Source organism: Vipera berus (genome assembly GCF_964194415.1).
Source record: "Vipera berus genome assembly, chromosome: 3".
In the NCBI taxonomy this organism is placed as follows: Eukaryota; Metazoa; Chordata; class Lepidosauria; order Squamata; family Viperidae; genus Vipera; species Vipera berus.
The window spans coordinates 216249039-216272761 of NC_138204.1; the positions used below are offsets into that span (position 1 = coordinate 216249039).

At 49.1% G+C, this 23723-nt stretch overlaps 1 protein-coding gene across 2 annotated transcripts in view; it reads left to right on the forward strand.

Moving 5' to 3' along the window:
• The first annotated feature begins 3594 nt into the window (after positions 1 to 3594).
• ZC3H3 (zinc finger CCCH-type containing 3) overlaps positions 3595 to 23723 on the forward strand; it is a 202254-nt gene continuing 182125 nt past the window's right edge. For both annotated transcript variants that reach the window (XM_081323029.1, XM_081323030.1), the window contains exons 1-3: positions 3595 to 3673; positions 9227 to 10637; positions 14215 to 14384. In XM_081323029.1, the coding sequence (XP_081179155.1) occupies positions 3625 to 3673; positions 9227 to 10637; positions 14215 to 14384 (1630 nt within the window). In that variant the 5' untranslated portion in view covers positions 3595 to 3624. The remainder of the gene's footprint in view (positions 3674 to 9226; positions 10638 to 14214; positions 14385 to 23723) is intronic.

The following is a 23723-nucleotide window of genomic DNA, read 5'->3' on the forward strand; positions in this document are numbered from 1 at the left end:
CCAACAATGGAAGTTTTTAAGAAGGGACTGGAAAACCATTTGTCTGAAATGGGATAGGGTTTCCTGCCTGAGCAGGGGGTTAGACTAGAAGACCGCCAAGGTCCCTTCCAACTCTTATATTATATTATATTATATTATATTATATTATATTATATTATATTATATTATATTATATTATATTATATTATATTATTATATTATAATAATATAATATAATATAATATAATATAATATAATATAATATAATATAATATAATATAATAATATAATATAACAACAAACATAACATAACATAACATATATTATTATATTATATTATATTATATTATATTTATTATATTATATTATATTATATTATATTATATTATATTATATTATATTATATTATATTATATTATATTATATTATATTATATTATATTATATTATATCATATCATATATCATATTATATTATATTATATTATTATATTATTCTCTAAAGCACCAGAGGGCAGGACACGACACAACGGATGGAAACTAATCAAGGAGAGAAGCAACCTGGAATTAAGGAGAAACTTCCCAACAGTGAGGACAATTAACCAGCGGAACTGCTTGCCACCAGAAGTTGTGTGTGTGTGTGTGCCAACACTGGAGGTTTTTAAGAAGAGACTGGACAGTCACTTGTCTGAAATGTTATAGGATCAGCTTGAGCAGGGGGCTGGACTAGAAGACCTCCAAGGTCCCTTATTCTGATTCTGATCTCTGAAAAGGTCCCATTGCAGAAGGTTACGAGCCAGGCGTCCTGGGTGGATTTGAGACAGCCCAGAAGGGTACCAATGTGGACCTGCATGGGGTAGGGAAATCATTTCCCTTTCCAGGTTCTGTGCATTCTGCTGGCTCAGCTCTTGTGGAGCAGTGCAGTTTTGCTGTGCTCAGCTATGTCTTCTAAACCACCAGGAGCCCCCTCCCCTCTCCCCCAGCCCCAGGCGACTCCAGTTTTCTGACGTGTCAGTGAGTTAATTGGGGTCCTAGTGCCTGAGCGAGGCTGCATTCATTAACAGGAGAGACGTGCTGCTTCTTGGGGGCTGAAAGAGTGTAACCGTCCTAAACAAGCTTTCTTGGGGAGAGGAGGGGGCATTGCGATTGCACGCCGAGGGGGTGTTCAAAGACTCCACTTGCTTTTGCAAAGGTGTGTGTGTGTGTGTCACCCCACCTCTTTTTTATTTTTATTTACTAAATTTAAATGTAATAAATTTGCACTATTGCCAGTCAGATTTGCAGTTTGCTTGCTTTTTCACAGGGTGAGCCTCTCTCTTACTCATTTTACAGGTGGTCCTCCATTTATGACAGGGGTCCTCAAACTTGGCCCTTTTATGACTTGTGGACTTCCAAGTTTGAAGACTCCCTGTCTTAAAGCATCCTGGCTGAGGAATTCTGGGCGTTGAAGTCCCCAAGTCATAAAAGGGCCAAGTTTGAAGACCCCTGATTTACGACCACAACTGAGCTAACGGAGACAGTTGTTCGGCAAGCTTTGCCCCATTTGACAACCTTTCTCGCCACAGTTCTTAAGTGACTCACTGCCGTTGTTAAGTTAGCTACACGGTGATTGATCCCCCGGTAACCCCTTTTGCAACCTTCTGACAAGCAAAGTCAGTGGGGAAGCCGGATTCCCTTGTAAGTCTTTACACTTAGCCTCACAATTGCCCCAGCATTACTCAGGAATTTAAAAGAGCCAAAAGAAATTCCTGAGCCGAGGAGGTTTCAGCAAGCAAACCACTTTTATTTTGATCAAAACAGAGTTGGGTGGCCCCATCACTCTTCGTGGCTGGTAGAGAGATGAAGGCCACAACCAGGAAAGATGTCTTCCACCTTTTATGCCTTTCCAGAACAAAGAGATCTGGTCTTGGTACCAGGAACCAAAAGGTACAGAAAAATAATTCCTAGATGATGACTCATACACAACAGGGAACGGTTGCTGGAATTGGGTATGTGTAGTTTAACGAAGAGAAGGATGAGGGGTGACATGATAGCAGTGCTCCAGTATCTCAGGGGCTGCCCCAAAGAAGAGGGAGTCAAGCTATTCTCCAAAGCGCCCGAAAGCAGGACAAGAAGCAGTGGATGGAAACTATCCAAAGAGAGAAGCAACCTGGAACTAAGGAGAAACTTCCTGACAGAACAATTAACCAGTGGAACAACCTGCCTCCAGAAGCGGTGAATGCTCCATCACTGGAGGCTTTTAAGAAGAGACTGGACAGCCATTTGCCTGAAATGGAATAGGGTTTCCTGCCTGAGCAGGCGGTTGGACTAGATGACCTCCAAGGTCCCTTCAAACTTCTTCTTCTTCTTCTTCTTCTTCTTCTTCTTCTTCTTCTTCTTCTTCTTCTTCTTCTTCTTCTTCTTCTTCTTCTTCTTCTTCTTCTTCTTCTTCTTCTTCTTCTTCTTCTTCTTATTATTATTATTATTATTATTATTATTATTATTATTATTATTATTACACCTCCCCTCACCATGCTCTTTTCATGCAAGCAATCCCCTGTACCTAAAGCATGAAACATTTGCTTTTGTATAACTAATTTCCCAATATAAAAGCACCTACAAAGCTGCTTGCACATAAACAAAAACGATTACAAAGTATCACTACCAATATCAATATTATTACTAACATCAACCTTAAGCATAATAAAAATCGCTTCACCCTGAACAACATTGCGACTAACTGAACAACGGCAGTGATGCACTTAAAAACTACGGTTGTAAAATGGGGCAAAATTCACTTAAATTACTGTCTCAGCAACAGAAATTTTTGGCTTAATTGTGGTTGTATGATGTCGAGGACTGCCTGTATAGGGTCTCCTGCTTGAGCAGGGGATGGACTAGAAGACCTCCAGGGTCCCAATCTCAACAATCTGTTAAATGAAAGTTTTGCTAATACGGCAGTCATTGCTGCTGTCCTGGGTTGGGGTGGGGGGGTGGGGAAAGGAGCTTAACTCCCTCCTTTCCATCCAAGAAAGCCCCTCTCAGCTCTGAGCCACGATGCCGGGCGGTGGAGCCTCCATAGCCAGAGGCAGTCTACCAGGGAGAAGACAGAGGAAGCACCCTCACGCCGGGCAAAGCCAGCAGGAAGGCCAGCAGCGCCAGGGCTAAGCCCCTCAAATCCCTTCCACTGCTAGGAAGGCAGGGCTGGGTGGCCTGGCAGGGGGTGGGGAGACGATGGGATCCCTCGTCCTAGGCCAGGGGTAGGCAACCTCGGCTCTTTTATGACTCATGGACTTCAACTCCCAGAATTCCTGAGCCAGCCAAGCTGGCTCAGGAATTCTGGGAGTTGAAGTCCATGAGTCATAAAAGAGCCGAGGTTGCCTACCCCTGGCCTAGGCCGTGGCGGGGGTGTCTTCCAACTTGGCCCTTTTATGACTTGCGGACTTCAACTCCCAGAATTCCTCAGCCAGGCGCGCACAAGGCCCCGCCTCTAGGCCTTGCGGGGCTGCGTCCCCCACTCGAGTTCCCCCCTTCGCCGCAGAGCCGGAAGTGGCCGGCCGCAGCGGGGGGCCCCGCTCACGCTCGCCCTCTAGAGGCCGCGAGGCGTAAAAAGGGCCCGTCGCGCGGCGATGGCGTCACAGGGGCGCCGGCGGCGGTTGGAGGCTCGGATGGAGCCTGAGCAGGAGCGGCTGAGGCGGCAGATCCGCCTGCTTCAAGGTGGGCCTCCCCGCGGGGGGGGGGGAGGAAGGGGGTCGGTGGGGGGGGGAAGAGGGCGCGCTGGGGGTGATGGGAACTGTAGTCAGGCGGCGGAAGGAGAGGGAAGCCAGGGAGGGAGCAGGCCGGCCTCTTTCCCTCCTCAGGCCGGGCCGGGGAGCCTTTCCAGGGACGGGGGGGGGGTCAGCGGGGCCCACCAGGGACCCGGCCAGAGCAGGCCCTGCCCCAAACGCTTGGGGGGGGCGGGGGCGGGGGGGGACGGAGACTGTCACCCTCTTCCCTGCGGGTGTAAGTGGACGGGGGGGATGGATTGGATGGCCTCTCGGGTGCCCTCCAGCCCTCCAGTGCTGCTAGACCAGGGGTCCCCAAGTTTGGCAACTTCAACTCCCAGAATGCCCCAGGCAGCTTTGAAGTCCACCTGTCTTAAAGGCACAGGGCTGGCTGGCTGGCTGGCTGGAGAATTCTGGGAGTTGAAGTCCCCCCGTCTCAAAATAGCCGAGGTTGGCTGGGAATTCTGGGGGTTGAAGTCCCCCGTCTCAAAATAGCCCAAGTTGGCTGGGAATTCTGGGAGTTGAAGTCCCCCCGTCTCAAAATAGCCCAGGTTGGCTGGGAATTCTGGGGGTTGAAGTCCCCCCCCCCCGTCTCAAAATAGCCGAGGTTGGCTGGGAATTCTGGGGGTTGAATTCCCCCCCGTCTCAAAATAGCCGAGGTTGGCTGGGAATTCTGGGAGTTGAAGTCCCCCCGTCTCAAAATAGCCGAGGTTGGCTGGGAATTCTGGGGGTTGAAGTCCCCCCGTCTCAAAATAGCCGAGGTTGGGGACCCCTGTGCTAGAGGGAGGAGGTTTTGTGGTCTGCTCATTGGAAACAGAGAGGTCTCCCCCGAGGTCTTAGTTTTGTGCTGGCTGCTGAACTGTTCAACGCTGCTGTTACGATTCAGAATGCTGGTAGCCGCTTTACTGCGTGGCTGAGAGAGTTTGGTTTAGTGGTGAAGCCCTCGGGAGACAAACCTGAGTTTGACAGAGAGCTCTAGTCCTGCCTTAGCTACGAAAGCTGGCTGGGTGACTTTGGGCCAGTCGCCAGGAGACGGTGAGTTCTAGTCCCGCCTTAGCCAGGAAAGCCGGCTGGGTGACTTTGGGCCAGTCACCAGGAGACAGTGAGTTTTAGTTCCGCCTTAGCCAGGAAAGCCGGCTGGGTGACTTTGGGCCAGTCACCAGGAGACGGTGAGTTTTAGTTCCGCCTTAGCCAGGAAAGCCGGCTGGGTGACTTGGGGCCAATCCCCAGGAGACGGTGAGTTTTAGTTCCGCCTTAGCCAGGAAAGCCGGCTGGGTGACTTTGGGCCAGTCGCCAGGAGACGGTGAGTTCTAGTCCCGTCTTAGCCAGGAAAGCCGGCTGGGTGACTTTGGGCCAGTCGCCAGGAGACGGTGAGTTCTAGTCCTGCCTTAGCTACGAAAGCTGGCTGGGTGACTTTGGGCCAGTCGCCAGGAGACGGTGAGTTCTAGTCCCGCCTTAGCCAGGAAAGCCGGCTGGGTGACTTTGGGCCAGTCGCCAGGAGACGGTGAGTTCTAGTCCCGCCTTAGCCAGGAAAGCCGGCTGGGTGACTTTGGGCCAGTCGCCAGGAGACGGTGAGTTCTAGTCCCGCCTTAGCCAGGAAAGCCGGCTGGGTGACTTTGGGCCAGTCGCCAGGAGACGGTGAGTTCTAGTCCCGCCTTAGCCAGGAAAGCCGGCTGGGTGACTTTGGGCCAGTCGCCAGGAGACGGTGAGTTCTAGTCCCGCCTTAGCCAGGAAAGCCGGCTGGGTGACTTTGGGCCAGTCGCTAGGAGACGGTGAGTTCTAGTCCCGCCTTAGCCAGGAAAGCCGGCTGGGTGACTTTGGGCCAGTCGCCAGGAGACGGTGAGTTCTAGTCCCGCCTTAGCCAGGAAAGCTGGCTGGGTGACTTTGGGCCAGTCGCCAGGAGATGGTGAGTTCTAGTCCCACCTTAGCCAGGAAAGCCGGCTGGTCAGAAGTCACTTTTGTCAGTGTCCTTGTAGCTTTGAACAGTTGAGTGTCACTAAACTCTTGTAGGTCGAGGACCACCTGTCCATCGTTTCGGAAGAGGTCAGTGTTTGGAAGCCACAGTGTAACCTGCCTAAAGTCGATGGCTTGGTTGTGGTTGAATCGTCGCTGCCTCAGAACCATCAGGCAGAAATAGGGAATGCGATTTGCTGAGATATTTGAAGAATTATCAATAGCAGGACAATCTGCCCAAGACTTCATTGATTTTTTTTGTTTTTTAATCCCATTTATATCCCGCCCTTCTCCAAAGACTCAGGGTGGCTTACAATCTAAAGCACAACTCAATGTGCTTAGCAATAGCCTTCATTCTATGTATATGCCTGCTTATTATTTTTTATTTATTTTTTATTATTTTAATTCCATTTATATCCCGCCCTTCTCCGAAGACTCAGGGCGGCTTACAAGCTTAGCAGTAGCCTTCATTCTATGTATATGCCTGCTTGTTAGGGCTTTCACACACACCCCAAGCGGCATTATTACAAAGTCAGCTTAATTGCCCCCAACAATCTGGGTCCTCATTTGACCTACCTGGGAAGGATGGAAGGCTGAGTCAACCTTGAGCCTGGTGGGACTCGAACCTGCACTAATTGCAGGCAGCTGGTGTTACTTAAGGAGGCATTAGCCCACTGATTGATGGATTATGTGCCGTTAAGTCCCTTTCCCCGCAACCACATCAATAGATTCCCCCCCCCCCGATGATTTGTTGCTAATATGCTCCAGAGCTCCCGACTGTGCACCCTTCACCACTAAACACACCCACAGGGATATGGGGAAGACTAAACACAGCTGTGTTTTTAAGCTGGCCTTCGAAGGTCACTATCGAGGTGTTTCCACTTTCAGGAGAGATTGTGTTCGGTCCCAGCCTACCTACCTCCTTGTTACTTCACAAGGCAGCCCCTAATTTAGCAGTAGACTGGATAAATAAACCCCTTTTATTTGAGTTACAGACTTTGTCCACAAACAGAGCAGAGCAGGAGCCCAAACAGGAAATAAATCACTGGTAACATAAACAGACCATCATCTCTTGACACAGAGGTTCTTTGCAAAGGGTTGCCTCCAGCAAGCAGGCCTGCCCACGTGTTCCCTTTTGGTTACGCAGCCCCCGAGGCCTGGCTTCTCACTGCTTTCTCCTCCTCCCCTGGAGTTGCCCCATTGCCTCCCTCTGACCTACTCGTGTGACCTGTCCACGTTTGCCTGCGTCTCTGAGGTCTTCCAGCTGTGCTTCCTCCGAGTCTGACTCAGCCTCCCAGCCCAGCTGGCTTTCAGCTTGACCAGGAGTGGAGGGGCCAGGTTCTTCCTCACTTTTTAAGTCCTGTAACTCATCAGAGCCTTCCTCTGACTCTGATGTCACTCCAGGCCCCTCCTCCTCCTCCTCTGATTCCCCAGACTTAGCTGCCCGGATCACAGGCTGGCAGGGAATCACAACAGATTGTTCCAACCTTCCTGACTTTATCTAATCCAGCACCCCATTCCTTCTTGGCAAATTCCACTGCTTAGCTTCTCCAGCAGGGCAGATAAGAGTTCAGCCGTTATCTAAGTAAGCCAAAATCGTGGACAATCCTTAGTACCGTGCTTCCCCCGAAAAATAAGTGCCAACTGGAAAATAAACCACAGCGGGATTTTTCAGGACGCTCGTAATATAAGCCCCACCCCCCAAAACGAGCCCCAGTTAAGATCGTCAGACAGACGGGACGCATTTAGTACCGTATTTCCCCCCCAAAACCAACCCCGGTTAAGATCGTCAGCCAGATGCCGGATGCATTTAGTACCGTATTTCCCCGAATATAAGCCCTAATCTGAAAATAAACCCTAATGCATCTTTTGGAGCAAAAAAAACAATATGAGACCCGGTCTTATTTCCAGGGAAACACGGTAAATGCATATAGCCAGATGACCCAGCTGCATGTTCCTTTTTCCAAGCACAACTGCAAAGAATATTCAGGCTGTTCGTTGTATTTTTATTTTAAAATATCTCCCGCTTCTCAGTTGTCCACAGGAAGAGCCACAGATAAAGTTTTAGACTAACAACTTCTAACGGCAGGTAGTTCCTGATCTGCAACTGTAATGGAGCTCACTCACCCAGTCTGGATTCTCCTCGAGCGGCAGCCATTTGTTTAGTCACCGTTCAGAGTTAACGGCCCTAAAAAAAAAAAGTGACCTGTTTTTCATACTGACGACCGTTGCAGCATCCCCCATGATCAAAAATCACATCATCAAAATTCAGATGATTGGCAACTGACTCGTATTTATGACGGTCGCCGCATCCTCGGCTCCCGTGATCCCCTTTTGCGACCTTCTGACAAGTCAATGCCATGGGGAAGCCAGATTGACTGAACAACTGACTTGAACAACTGTGGCAAGCAAGGTTAGAATAGAATAGAATGGAATAGAATAGGTAGAACGTAGAATATGGAATAGAATAAAAAAGGATATAGAAGAGAATGGAATAGAAAATAGAATATGGAATAGAATAGGAATAGGAAGAGAAGAGAAGAGAATAGAAGCTGGAAGGGGCCTTGGAGGTCTTCTAGTCCAGCCCCCTGATCAAGCAGGAGAACCTACACCATCTCAGACAAGTGACTGTCCGGCCTCTTCTTAAAGACCTCCAGTCATGGAGCACCCATGATTTCTGGTGGCAAGCTGTTCCACTGGTTTAATTGTCCTCACTGTCAGGAAGTTTCTCCTTAATTCCAGGTTGCTTCTCTCCTTAATCAGTTAGAATAGAATAGAAGCTGGAAGGGGCCTTGAAGGTCTTCTAGTCCAGCCCCACGCTCAAGCAGGAGAACCTATACCAGGGGTAGGCAACCTTGGCTCTTTTATGACTTGTGGACTTCAACTCCCAGAATTCCTGAGCCAGCGTGGCTCAGCTTGGAAACCTCTCCCTTTCCCCTCAGCATGACTGGCTCAGGAATTCTGGGAGTTGAAGTCCACAAGTCATAAAAGAGCCAAGGTTGCCTACCCCTGACCTACACCATCTCAGACAACCGACTGTCCAGCCTCTTCTTAAAGACCTCCAGCGATGGAGCACCCAGGATTTCTGGAGGCAACTTCTGTTCCGCTGGTTAATTGTCCTCACTGTCAGGAAGTTTCTCCTTAATTCCAGGTTGCTTCTCTCCTTGATCAGCTTCCAACCATTGTTTCTCCTCCTTCACTCTGCTGCTTTGGAGAATAGTATGACCCCCTCCTCTTCTTGGTGGCAGCCCCTCAAATACTGAAACGCTGCTATCCTGTCTCCCCTGTTTCTTCTAGACCGGCCAAACCCAAGTCCCGCAGTCGTTCTTTGTAAGTTTTAGTCTCTAGGCCTCGGATCCTCTTTGTTGCTCTTCTCTGATTTTTTTTCCAAACTCTCGATATGTTTCTCAGTATGTCATAATATGGTTCTTGTAACATAAAATGTTTCTTATCCATAAAATGTTGTAGAGTCTCCGGCTTAAGCGGGGTGGTGGTGGTGGAGGAGGAGAAGACCTCCAAGGTCCCTTCCAACTCTTGTTCTTCTGTCATGCAGGCCTCATCAATGAGCACAAAAACGCCCATGGGAACGCACCGGTTCCTCCTCCGCCTGCTTCACTCTCCAGGTGGAGAAATCCTAAACTTCCTGCCTTTCACAGCCAAACGGCCTTCAGCGCTAGCTATGGCCAGCAGCCCTCCCGAGATTTCTCGGCCGGCCAGGCCAACGCAACTACCTGGCGGAAGAAATACTCTCTTGTCAACACGGCGCCTAGACCAGCCCTGTCTTCAGCCACCGGCCTTTCCTCCAGCGCTTCCTGGCCCTCCCAGAGCCACGCCAGCAGGGAGGCTCCTGAGCCACAGCTGATGCTTTCGGAAGCCACGGCCGTCTCCAGCGCGAAGGCCGGTGCCGGGCTGCCTGCCGGCTTCGTGGCGGGCGATGCTGCCGGCTCCGGGTGCCAGGCGGGCTTTTCAGGATCGAGAAAGGCTTCTAGAGGAAAGCTGCCCGCGGCTCCTTGGCCTTTAAACGCGGGCTGGAGTCAAAGCGAAGAGACGTCTGCTTCCGCTCTCTCCCCCTTGGCCCGTTGCAAAAGCCCGGCTGCGGGTGGAAATCACCGACCGGCGGCGGTTCAGAAGAAGCCGCTCGGGAGGAGCGAGCTGGCCGCCAGCTTAGGCAGGACAATCAGCGAGAGCGCCATTGCGCTGAAATCCGAGCCTCGGCGGCCTCTGGCCTTGCCCGAGCAGGGATCGGGATCTCTCCCAACCTGGAAGAAGCCAGCGCTCCAGCCTTCGCACCTGTGCGGTTCCCACCGCCAGACCTCTCCGGCGTGGACCGTCAAGCTGAGCCCCGCCGGGAGTGGGGATCCGTCTGCCGGCTGCGCCCCTTCGGGTGAGGAAACGTCTTCCAGCACCGGGGGGAGTCCCCCGCCAAACAAGCCCGCCGTATTTTTGGTCCAGAAGTCATCTTCCGTGCCGGCCTCCGTCCGATCCTCCCGGTTCAAGAGAGCCAACTACACCTGGGTGGCCAATCCCAGCAAACTTCCCCGAAGCGTGAGGAGGTGGGCTGCTGCTTCCAGGGCCTCCGAAAGCACCCCCAAGTTTGCCCTCTGTGCCCCAGCGACGTCCCCCAAGTCGCAGTCGAGGGGAGCGAATCTAGACTTGGGGGCTAAGCCGAAGAAACCGAGCCCGCACTCCAAGCTGGCGGCTTCCTCCAGCCAGTACAAGTGGAAGGCGGCGAGTGCGAAACCTGCTCCTCCTCCCACGTCCGCCTCGGTGTTCACGTGGAAGCGCAAGGAAGGGGCTGGGCCTGGCGATGGCCCCAGCACGTCCTTCCAAGCTCTGCGGCGTGTCCCTCTCGGACCCGGCCATCTTGCCCAGGGCAGCCCGAGAGCCTTCTTGGGGACTAGCGGCTTTTTAAATTACAAACTCAGGAGCTGGCCTAAAACCGTTAAAAGAAAAGGAAGCGCCAGGTGAGTTCCAGAACCTCCTCGGAGGGTAAACATCTGTTCCAGTTGTTGTTTTTAACTTGGATTGCTCATCCTGGTTATAAAAGTGGGAATGGAATGGAATAGAATTACAAATTAGAATTAGAATACAATAGAATAGAATAGAATTACAAATAGAATAGAGGAGAATGGAATGGAATGGAATAGAATTACAAATTAGAATTAGAATACAATAGAATAGAATAGAATTACAAATAGAATAGAGGAGAATGGAATGGAATGGAATAGAATTACAAATTAGAATTAGAATTAATAGACTAGAATAGAATAATGATAGAATAGAATAGAAAAGAATAGTGCATAGTAGAGTAGAGTAGAATAGAATAGAATTACAAATAGAGTAGAGAATAAAGAATGGAATGTGGGATGGGATAGATAAAATAGAATAGAATATGAAATGGAATAGGGAATGGCATATGTCAGATCATGCACAGTCTTACTGTGCTGAGGTAACCCAGGAGTAAATACAGTAAACGGTGGTTTGTAGTAAATGGTGGTTTCTATTACAATATCTACAAATATATTAGAAACAAAACAGTGGAACCACCTGCCTCCAGAAGCTGTGAATGCTCCAACACTGGAAGTTTTTAAGAAGAGACTGGACAGCCAGGTTTCCTGCCTGAGCAGGGGGTTGGACTAGATGACCTCCAAGGTCCCTTCCAAATTATTATTATTATTATTATTATTATTATTATTATTATTATTATTATTATTATTATTATTATTAAAATACATGTGATAATTCAGCAAACTCCAATACACAGCAATTACAGCAGGGAACGGACGAGAGAAAGACTCCAGCAAAAATCTTCCCTTTTATACTCAGGCTCTTAAAGGGATACACACACTTGTGGGGGTCATTCCTATTATTGCATCATCCATTTTATGTTGCATTACATCATTACATAAGCTATTTAGCTATTAAATTATTATCCTGACAGAATATGGAATGGAATGGAATAGAATAGAAAATAGGCAATGGAATAGAATAGAAAATATGGAATGGAATAGAATAGAAAATATGGAATGGAATAGAATAGAAAATATGGAATGGAATGGAATAGAATAGAAAATATGGAATGGAATAGAATAGAAAATATGGAATAGAATAGAATAGAATAGAAAATATGGAATGGAATGGAATAGAATAGAATAGAAAATATGGAATGGAATGGAATAGAATAGAAAATATGGAATGGAATGGAATAGAATAGAGTAGAAAATATGGAGTGGAATAGAATAGAATAGAATAGAAGGAATTTGTCTTTGGTGCAGAAGCTCACAGTGTACATATAAACAGGTCATAGGTCATAAATCAGAGCTACAGTCATTAATCGTAAGTTCATGTATGAATCCATAGGTTCTGTGAAGTAGAATTGCCATTTTTCCCAGCCACAAAACCTGCCTTTTCTTTGTGTCTGGGGGAAGAAGCTCAAAGAATGCCTGTTCTGAACCAGCCCTCTTCTCGTAACCCCTAATTAAAAGAAGAGTCTGGAAAGCGTCCAAGGCTAAAAGGCTTCTGCCAAGATTTAATTACGCAGTTAACAAAAACACAAGAGCTTGTCTTCTCAAGCGGAAAAGTTGCTTTCAGCAACCAGCCCCTCCCCAAACACTTCTTTTATAGAGAGCTCAGGGCGTGGTCTCCCTGTGCCTCCTCCCGAGGAGTCCCATAGTCTTTCTTTGTTTGTCCCTGCTCGTCTGCCTCCTGCGTCGGGCGTCCTTGAACAGGGCCAGCTGTGGGTCATCTTCCTCCGCACTCTCGGGCTCACGCAGCTGAGAAGAGGTCCCCGGCTGAGGACTCTGCAAAGCCTCCAAATCATCATCAGCCGGTTCGTTTCCCTCCTCCCCCACATCTGAGTCCTCCGATACATCGGACCCGGCTGTCGGACCCACAGGCTGGCCCTGAGTCACAACAATGCCATAGTTGGGGACTTCGGTGGAGCATAGCCAGGCTGGCTTACCTGCGGTGTCTTCCAGTGAAACGGGGGGGAAGACCGATTCATTGAAAGACAATCCAGTTTTACGAAGAGGGTTAAGATAAAGTCAGCTAATGTGGTGGGAGAGGAGAATTGATAGAGCAGGGGTCCCCAACCCCTGGTCTGTGGACCGGCACCGGGCCGTGGCATGCCAGCAACCAGGCCCCACAAACAAGCAAAGCCCCAACCGTGGGATGCAGGCAGCACACAAAAGCAGGCCCCCTCCGGTCCGCGGAAAAACCTCTCCCCACGGAACCGGTGATTCCCTGGTGCCCAAAAGGTCGGGCGCCTCTGTGCTAGAGCATCTCCCAATCCTGGAAGGGCTGCCGTGGAGAAGGAAGGGGTGGATTTATTTCCCAAAGCACTTGAGGAAATTCCCAGACAGTGAGAAGGATGAAGCAAGGGAAGAGAGCTGTGGGTGCTCCGTCCCCAGACGTCTTCCAGAAAAGGTTGGAGAGGCCTTGTGTCTGGGATGGTATATGAAGACTCTTGCCTGGGGCGGGGGGATGGACTAGAAGACCTCCAAGGTCCCTTCCAGCTCGAGGAGTCTATGAAGAACAACTGTAGTGGTTGTTGTACAGTGAAGCCCAGAGCCGTGGCGAACCTGTGGCACGGGTGCCACCGGTGGCACGCAGAGCCCTCTCTGTGGGCATGCCTGTCGTCGCCCCAGTCCTAGGCCTTCAGCTGGGTTTTATGGAACCTTTTTGCTTTAGGCCTCCGCCGCCGTGTTACACCCCCCCCCAAAAAAAAGGTTCAATTAATCAACTTCTCAGGAAAAAAAAAAAGTTCTCGCAAAGTTGGAATTGATTGATTGAACTTTTTAGTCCCACCCAGTCTGCAGCTACCACTGAAGCCACACCCACCCTATTGGCCACACCCACCCAAAGGGCCACGCCCACCCAGCACCCGACGATACATAAGTGGGTTTTGGGTTGCAAAACCCAAAAGGTTCGCCATCACTGGCCCTAGAGCAAGGGTCTATGGCAGGGGTATTCCTGCCTGGCTGAGGAATTCTGGGAGTTGAAGTCCACAAGTCATAAAAGGGCCAAGATGGGCCTTGGCTGACTTGAGGAGCTCTGGGAATTGAAGTCCACGAGTCTTAAAAGTTGCCAAGCTTTTGGAGAGCCCTACTGTAGAGATAATTTTCTCTCTTGTTTTTTTTTAAAAAATGTTTTTTTTTATTTATTTTTTTTAACACGATCGCCTTAATATTTGTCAAGGACAACCTGTACAGGCACGGGCTTTGTTTCACTTTGCAAAGCACGCACATTTTCACAAGGTGACGGAGAATTCCGGGTTTCCTCATCCAGACATCTGGAGGGAAGAAGCCCGAATGCTTCCCTGTGGCCAGATCCACCGGTAGAGCAGGTGTGCGCAAGGAAGATCCTGCCCAGGTTGTGTCATGCTGTGCTTGCGTTTGTTTCCCAGAGAGGATTCGGGCTTCCATCAGGGCGCCAACGGTCCTCTGCCTCCGTGGCCTGCATGTCGCCCACAGGACCTTTTGTGGCACCCCTGCCGCGCAGCCCCTTTGCAGATTCTGACCCGGGCTTTGCTTCCCCTTCCAGCTCTCCCACCTTGCTCCTGAAAAGCCGCTACTGCCTCCGGAAGCGCCATGCCGCGCGGGGAAGGTCCTCCCCCACCGCCCGCCGGACCGGGACCAAAGGCCTCGTGCAAATCGGCAAGCACAGGTTGCGCCGGCTGCCGGCTTCTCGAGTGCCTGCTTCGCCCAAAGAAGGTAGGAGATGCTCGGAATTGGGAGGGGGTGGGTGGGTGGGTGGCAAGGGGGAGTTGGACTCGCTTCCCTCGGCTCTGGCCGGCCAAGAGAGAGACCGGCATGGGCCAAGCGGCCACCTATCGTGGTTCTCTGGTGTTGGCTACCCTCGTTCTGATCCGGACGCTGGTTTTTCAGAGGGTTAGGCTTATATAGCCAAACCATCGGGAGCGGCGAGCGACTTTTCCCTCATCCCCCGGAGGGCTGGGGGTGACGTCCCTGGACAGGCCGTGTGTGTGTGTGTGTGTGTGTGTGTGTGTGTGTGTGTGTGTGTGTGTGTGTGTCCCGGATGTTGCAGTACCCCGTTTGTGGTGTTTGAAGGGTGGGGATAGGGGTGGGCTGCCTCCCACTTCCCAAAGACCTTTGTGATTTTGTATTCAGGATCAAGCTGTTGATAGTCACCCGATTTTGGAGCTCTGCAAATTTGGGGGTCGGCCGATCACTAATTGCGGGGTGGGGTGGGGGGGCATAGATTGCCTTGTGGCTTATGGTTTGCCGACGCCCACCTAGGATCTGAACTTGGCTACGAGAGTCCCGTGGGAGAACGACTCTTTGGCTTGGTTTCCTTCTCCCCACCTGCCTTTTACCGTGCAGGTGGGTGGGAAGAGGCCCGTCCCTGCCCGGAGTTAGACGGAGCAGGTGTAAAATAAAGAGGGGAAACTCTCGGTTTGCGCAGAAGGGCCCAGCCCGGCATCTTTTTTTTTTTTTGTGGCACGGGTAGCTTTGGCAATGTTGACAATTTCAGAAAAGGTGTTGGAAGATCCGGGGCGGGGTGGGGGGGGGCGGCTGGCGCATCGAAAGACAGACGTGCTAACTACAATTACTATCTACTTTACTCTCTTTACTCTCCCCGCAGGGGGCAGCCGTACGGTTTTTCACCTTGCAGTGCGGGTTCAAAAAACCGAAACAAAACAAAACAAGGCTGATATTTAGATTTTTGTCAGCCTGCCCTGCGCGCAGCCCTCTAAAGCAGCTCAGAGCGTCCTTATTTTTTGGTTTTTTGCGTTGGCATCTTTTACAACTCCCATTTCGTGCTTGTTCCTGGAAAAAACAAACAAACAACGGTTTGTGTACGTGACCTACATTGATTAGGGGCGAACGTGTTCTGGCGTGTTAAGTTGGGGTTAGGGCAGAGGTTGGCAGGTTTTGTGGTTGCGGTGTCTTGTGACACGGAAAGGGTTTCGTAATGGATTTGGGGGGCACGATCGGAGAAGTCTGGTCCGTAGGGCAGGGGTCTTCAAACTTGGCCCTTTGATAACTTGTGGACTTCAACTCCCAGAGGGCTGGCTGAGGCATTCTGGGAGTTGAAGTCCACAAGCCATAAAAGGTCCCAGTTTGAAGACCCCTGCCATAGGGAATCCTCCACTTACGACTGTTTGTTCAGTGACCATTTGAACTTAGAACGGCACTGAAAAAGGTAAAATTTCCAGTTTTCGCGTGACCGTTGCAGCGTTCCCCAGGGCCACGGGATTTACATTCGGATGCCGGGCAACTGACTCGCATTTATGACAGTCGCAGTGTCCCCGGGGTCACTTTCCCCTTTCCTGACCTTCGGACAAGTCCGTGGGAAAGCCGGATTCACTGAACGACCCCGTGCCTCGCTTCACAACCGCGACGATTCACTTAGCGACGGGGGCAAGAAAGGTCGTAAAACGGGGGCCAAAAGCCACTTAACAGATGTCTCGCTTAGCGGTAGAAATTCTGGCCTCGGTTGTGTCGTAAGTCGAGGGGACACACACACACACACACCCGTGAAAAGTGTAAAAGGGGTGTCATAGGGTCCAGGCTTAAGAAATGGGATCCGCTGGGCCGTTTGCAGCTGCAGGGCAGCTGGCGTGCTTTTCGCGGCCGTTACCTGAGCCAGGTGAGCCAGCAGGAAAGGGTTAATGCTGGGGCTGTGTGAACTCGGCTGCCATCACGGTCCCTCCCTCCCTGCTCAAAGCCTTGAACCCCCCTGTGCTGCCCAGGGTGGGCGGGCGGGCAGGCTGGCCGGCCTCCGGGTTTGGGTGTTGAGGGCCAGGCCAGGCCTTGCTTGTGTGTGTGTGTGTCCGTGTGTACGTGTGTCCCTCCTCCTGATAATGAGGTCCCGCTGACCATTCACTCTTCAGTTGCAACAGCTAGCAAGCTGCTAGGTGCAGCACGTTCTTGGCCCTGGCCTCCTCCTCCTCCTCCTCCTCCTCCTCCTCTCTTCCTTTTGATCTTCCTTCAGCTCCTGCTCTACTACATTCTCCTCCTCCTCCTCCTCCTCCTCTCTCTTCTTACTCCTCCTCTTTCCCTTTATCCTCCTCCTCCCTTCTCTTCTTCTTCCCCTTTATCCTCCTCCTTCTTCCTCTTCTTCCTTTCCTTTTCTCCTCCTCCTCCTCCTCCTTCCTTCTCTTCCTCTTTCCCTTCTTCTTCTCCTTCTTCCTCTTCTTCCTTCTCTTCTTTCTCTTTATCCTCCTTCTTCTTCCTCTTCTTCCTTCTCTTCCTTTCCTTTTCTCCTCCTCCTCCTCCTCCTCCTCCTCCTCCTCCCTTCTCTTCCTCTTTCCCTTCTCCTTCTTCTTCTTCTTCCTTCTCTTCTTTCCCTTTATCCTCCTCTTTCCTCTTCCTCCTCCTCCTCTTTCCCTTTATCCTCCTCCTTCCTTCTCTTCCTCTTTCCCTTCTTCTTCTCCTTCTTCCTCTTCTTCCTTTTCTTTCCCTTTATCCTCCTCCTTCTTCCTCTTCCTTCTCTTCCTCTTTCCTTCCTTCCTCTTCCTCCTCCTTTCCCTTTATCCTCTTCCTTCCTTCTCTTCCTCTTTCTCCTCCTCCTCCTCCTTCCTTCTCTTCTTCTTTCCCTTCTTCTTCTCCTTCTTCCTCTTCTTCCTTTTCTTTCCCTTTATCCTCCTCCTTCTTCCTCTTCCTTCTCTTCCTCTTTCCTTCCTTCCTCTTCCTCCTCCTTTCCCTTTATCCTCTTCCTTCCTTCTCTTCCTCTTTCTCCTCCTCCTCCTCCTCCTTCCTTCTCTTCCTCTTTCCCTTCTTCTTCTCCTTCTTCCTCTTCTTCCTTTTCTTTCCCTTTATCCTCCTCCTCCTCCTCCTTCTTCCTTCTCTTCCTCTTTCCCTTCTTCTCCTTCTTCCTCTTCCTTCTCTTCTTCTTTCCCTTTATCCTCCTCCTTCTTCCTCTTCCTCCTCCTCCTCCTCCTCCTCTTTCCCTTTATCCTCCTTCCTTCTCTTCCTCTTTCCCTTCTTCTCCTTCTTCTCTTCTTCCTTCTTTCTCTTTATCCTCCTCCTTCTTCCTCTTCTTCCTTCTCTTCCTTTCCTTTTCTCCTCCTCCTCCTCCTCCTCCTCCTCCTCCCTTCTCTTCCTCTTTCCCTTCTCCTTCTTCTTCTTCTTCCTTCTCTTCTTTCCCTTTATCCTCCTCTTTCCTCTTCCTCCTCCTCCTCTTTCCCTTTATCCTCCTCCTTCCTTCTCTTCCTCTTTCCCTTCTTCTTCTCCTTCTTCCTCTTCTTCCTTTTCTTTCCCTTTATCCTCCTCCTTCTTCCTCTTCCTTCTCTTCCTCTTTCCTTCCTCTCTTCCTCCTCCTTTCCCTTTATCCTCTTCCTTCCTTCTCTTCCTCTTTCTCCTCCTCCTCCTCCTTCCTTCTCTTCCTCTTTCCCTTCTTCTTCTCCTTCTTCCTCTTCTTCCTTTTCTTTCCCTTTATCCTCCTCCTCCTCCTCCTTCTTCCTTCTCTTCCTCTTTCCCTTCTTCTCCTTCTTCCTCTTCCTTCTCTTCTTCTTTCCCTTTATCCTCCTCCTTCTTCCTCTTCCTCCTCCTCCTCCTCCTCCTCTTTCCCTTTATCCTCCTTCCTTCTCTTCCTCTTTCCTTCTTCTTCTCCTTCTTCTCTTCTTCCTTCTTTCTCTTTATCCTCCTCCTTCTTCCTCTTCTTCCTTCTCTTCCTTTCCTTTTCTCCTCCTCCTCCTCCTCCTCCTCCTCCCTTCTCTTCCTCTTTCCCTTCTCCTTCTTCTTCTTCTTCCTTCTCTTCTTTCCCTTTATCCTCCTCTTTCCTCTTCCTCCTCCTCCTCTTTCCCTTTATCCTCCTCCTTCCTTCTCTTCCTCTTTCCCTTCTTCTTCTCCTTCTTCCTCTTCTTCCTTTTCTTTCCCTTTATCCTCCTCCTTCTTCCTCTTCCTTCTCTTCCTCTTTCCTTCCTTCCTCTTCCTCCTCCTTTCCCTTTATCCTCTTCCTTCCTTCTCTTCCTCTTTCTCCTCCTCCTCCTCCTCCTTCCTTCTCTTCCTCTTTCCCTTCTTCTTCTCCTTCTTCCTCTTCTTCCTTTTCTTTCCCTTTATCCTCCTCCTTCTTCCTCTTCCTTCTCTTCCTCTTTCCTTCCTTCCTCTTCCTCCTCCTTTCCCTTTATCCTCTTCCTTCCTTCTCTTCCTCTTTCTCCTCCTCCTCCTCCTCCTTCCTTCTCTTCCTCTTTCCCTTCTTCTTCTCCTTCTTCCTCTTCTTCCTTTTCTTTCCCTTTATCCTCCTCCTCCTCCTCCTTCTTCCTTCTCTTCCTCTTTCCCTTCTTCTCCTTCCTCTTCCTTCTCTTCTTCTTTCCCTTTATCCTCCTCCTTCTTCCTCTTCCTCCTCCTCCTCCTCCTCCTCTTTCCCTTTATCCTCCTTCCTTCTCTTCCTCTTTCCCTTCTTCTCCTTCTTCTCTTCTTCCTTCTTTCTCTTTATCCTCCTCCTTCTTCCTCTTCCTTCTCTTCCTCTTTCCTTCCTTCCCCTTCCTCCTCCTCCTCCTCTTTCCCTTTATCCTCCTCCTTCCTTCTCTTCCTCTTTCCCTTCTTCTCCTTCTTCCTCTTCTTCCTTCTTTCTCTTTATCCTCCTTCCTCTTCCTCCTCCTCCTCTTTCCCTTTATCCTCCTCCTTCTTCCTCTTCCTTCTCTTCCTCTTTCCTTCCTTCCTCTTCCTCCTCTTTCCTCTTCCTCCTCCTCCTCTTTCCCTTTATCCTCCTCCTTCCTCCTCTTCCTCTTTCCCTTCTCCTCTTCCTCCTTCCTTCCTTCCTCCTCCTCTTCCTTCTTCCTGTTCTTCCTCTTTCCCTTTATCCTCCTTCCTTCCCCTTCCTCCTCCTCCTCCTCTTTCCCTTTATCCTCCTCCTCCATCATCATCATCAATCATCAGGTTGGGGGGGGGCTGCCCCAGAAGCCGGAGCCTTGCCATTCCCTCCCCCCCCCTCCATTTCAGCTGAGGCTCACGTGACGCCTCCCCTCCTGACCTGTAGAGGGCAGTCTTGCCCCTTCGGTTTCCCTGGCCCACCTTTTTCTGGTAATTGATTGCCTAATTTGCTCTTTATGTGAAAGAAAGCAGATACGGGGTAATTTGCAGCAATAACCTGCTATTGCCGGGGCCGGTATCAAAGCTCCCATGTTCATTTCAAGTGGCAGATAAAACACTAATATATAATTATCCTTGCAAATTGGATTGTTTTAAATAACCAAAAGACTGCGGCCAGGAGAACCCTACCCCGTTTCCCTTGAGTTAGTAGAGTGGCGTAATTGCTGCGTTCAATCAATTTCCCCGGCATTAGAAATTCCATCACCATCAACATTAAGCTATATTCATTGTGATGGCTAAGAGCCGGGCCATTTCTCCTCTTTTCCTTAACTGGCAAAATTAATCAGGGAAAAGATTTTAAACATTTACCCGTGCGAAAGAGGTCAGCTCTGCCGCTATATTGCTGAGCAGATAAGGGGGCTAATAAAAAGAAAATTGAATTACTAATGATCGCCAGGAACCGAGTATATAAAAAGTGGCAATCGCCCGCTTCAGGAGGAAAGGGAGAATCAATTTTCTTCGGACAAGGGGCACCCATTTTTTATTTTGGCGCATATTATCAGCAATTTAATTTGAGAGCGCATAAACAGGAGGAAACAGTTAGGAAAATAATGAGCCTGCAGGTGTAAAGTGCCACAGGATATATGCCGTACACAATTTATTTGGCACAACAGATAATCACTTTAATTGAATTCAAAACTGCGTTGTTCAGCAGTGTGGATGCTCTTCCCCCCCTTCCCCCCCCCCGGGGCTGGTGGGGACTGCGAAATGCAACCGAGGTGGTGCCGTGTCCCTCCCTCGTCACGTCTCCCACAAGGCGCGCACACCGGCCGTTCATGCGTGGAGGGTGGGCTGGGGATTGGCGTGGCAGTTAAAAAGCGGCAGAAGTTTCTGTGAGCCTTTTTGTCGGATCCAGCGATTCCCTTAACCGTGTGGCGAGCGGCCCCTTTCTCCTCCGTGCGCCTCGAGCAGGCGGGGAAATGCTGAACACGCTGACTTTCCCACTGCCTCTGGTGGGCAGCGGCCCCCGGACTGTGGCATCCAGAGACTGTTGATTCGTGTCAGGAACATTGCAAGTAAAATAAGGCATGCTATGTACAAGACAGCGGTCCCCAACCTTTCTGCCATTGGAATTAGAATGGATAGGATAGGATGGGATAGGGCAGGGCAGGGCAGGGCACAGAAGAATAAGGAATGGAATGGAATAGAATTAGGAACAGAACACTAGAATAGAATAGAATAGAATAGAATAGAATAGAATAGAATAGAATAGAATAGAATAGAAATATGGAATGGAATGGAATGGAATGGAATGGAATAGAATAGAATAGAATAGAATAGAATAGAAAATATGGAATGGGATCGAATATGGAATGGAATCGAATATGGAATGGAATGAAATAGAATAGAATAGAAAATGTGGAACGGAACAGAACAGAACAGAACAGAAGAATGGAATAGACTAGAATAAGGAATGGAATGGAATACATTTTATTGGCCAAGTGTGATTGGACACACAAGGAATTAGAATGGATAGGATAAGATAGGATAGGATAGGATAGGATAGGGTGGATAGGATAGGGCAGGGCAGGGCAGAGAAGAATAAGGAATGGAATGGAATAGAATTAGGAACAGAACACAAGAATAGAATAGAATAGAATAGAATAGAATAGAATAGAATAGAAATTGGAATAGAATAGAATAGAATAGAATAGAATAGAATAGAATAGAATAGAATAGAATAGAATAGAAAATATGGAATGGAATCGAATATGGAATGGAATGAAATAGAATAGAATAGAAAATGTGGAACGGAACAGAACAGAACAGAAGAATGGAATAGACTAGAATAAGGAATGGAATGGAATACATTTTATTGGCCAAGTGTGATTGGACACACAAGGAATTAGAATGGATAGGATAAGATAGGATAGGATAGGATAGGATAGGATAGGGTGGATAGGATAGGGCAGGGCAGGGCAGGGCAGAGAAGAATAAGGAATGGAATGGAATAGAATTAGGAACAGAACACAAGAATAGAATAGAATAGAATAGAATAGAATAGAATAGAATAGAATAGAATAGAATAGAATAGAAAATATGGAATGGAATCGAATATGGAATGGAATGAAATAGAATAGAATAGAATAGAAAATGTGGAACAGAACAGAACAATGGAATAGACTAGAATAAGGAATGGAATGGAATACATTTTATTGGCCAAGTGTGATTGGACACACAAGGAATTTGTCTCTGGTGCAGAAACTCTCAGTTTACATACAAAGAACAACGGAATATAATCATAAGATACCAGTAGAAGGTAATAGGAAAGATGAGAAGGATAATAGTAATACAGACACACTACAGGTAGTCTTCTGCTTATAGCAGCTCATTTAGTGACCGTCAGAAGTTACAACGGCACTGAAAAAAAGGGACCTACAACTGCTTTTCTCACTTAAGGACCATTGGAGTATCCCCACGGTCACGTGACTTACATTTTTCAGATCCCTGACAACCGACTCACATTTATGCCGGTTGCCGTGTCCCAGGGTCACCTGACCATCTTTTGTGACCTGACAAGCCAAGTCAACGGGGAAGCCAGGTTCACGTAACAACCGTGTTACTAACTTAAAAAAACCCTCAGTGGTTCCCTTAGCAAAGTTCACTCAACAGATTTGTCACTTCGCCGAATAAATTCTGGGCTCCACTGTGGTGGTAAGTCATGGATGACCTGTATAATCATAAGAAACCGGTAGGAGAAGGTAATGGGAAAGATGAGAAGGGTAATAGCAACACAGCGCTACTACAAGGGTAAATATCCTCAGACATAAGACAGGGCTGTGGGAATTAGGTCTTTCGAAGAGTGATGGCACCGGGGTGGGAGGTGGGGGGAACTTGTCTATGTTGTGATTCCATGCCAGCCTGTCATCCTGGCTGCTGAGTCCGTGGAATCAGAGGAGGAGGGGGGAGGCCCTGGGGAGCCATCAGAGTCAGGCTCTGATAAGTTACAGGACTTACAAAGTGAGGAAGAACCTGGCCCCTCCACTCCTGGTCAAGCTGAAGGCCAGCTGTGCTGGGAGGCTGTCAGACTTGGAGGAAGCACAGCTGGAAGACCTCAGAGACGCTGGCAAACGTGGACAGGTCACACGAGTAGGTCAGAGGGAGGCAATGGGGCGAAGCCAGGGGAGGAGGAGAAAGCAGTGAGAAGCCAGGCCTTGGGGGGCTGCATAACAAAAAGGGAATGTGTGGGCAGGGCTGGTTGCTGGAGGCAACCCTTTGCAAAGAACCTCTGTGTCAAGAGATGATGGTCTGTTTATGTTACCAGTGAGTTATTTCTTCTTTTGGCTCGTACTCTGCTCTGTGGACAAGGTCTGTAACTTCAATAAAAGGGGTTTATTTATCCAGTCTACTGCTAAATTAGGGGCTGCCTTGTGAAGTAACAAGGACCTACGTAGTAGGCTGGGACAGAACAGTCTAGTTGTTTTGGCATGCAATGCCAGGGACCGGTTTCATGGAAGACCATTTTTCCACAGACTGGGTGAGTGGGGGGGGAATGGTTTCTCGTGCAACCTAGATCCCATGCATGCACAGTTGAAGCTTTGCTCATTTGCCCACCGCTTGCACGGCCCAGATTCTAACAGGCCACTAACCTGTACCCTTGGTTGGAGTTGGGGATCCCTGCTATAAAATTTAAAATATAAAATACAAGATTAAAACACTTACAGATTAAACACATTAAAAACAGTAGCTGTGAGAGGGACCTAGTGGAGTCCTAGTGGACGATCCCTTGACTATGAGCCAGCCATGTGCAGCAGCAGCCAAAAAAGCCGACACAATCCATAAACAGAGGCACAGAATCAAGATCACGCAAAGTATTAGTACCGCTTTATAAAACCCTAGTTAGACCACACCTGGAATAGTGCAGCCAATCTTGGTCACCATATCACAAAAAAGAAAAAAAAGTGCAGAGAAGAGCAACTAAGATGATCCAAGGCCTGGAGACTAAGACAATACAAAGAACGGCTACGGGACCCGGGTCTGGCTAGTCTAAAG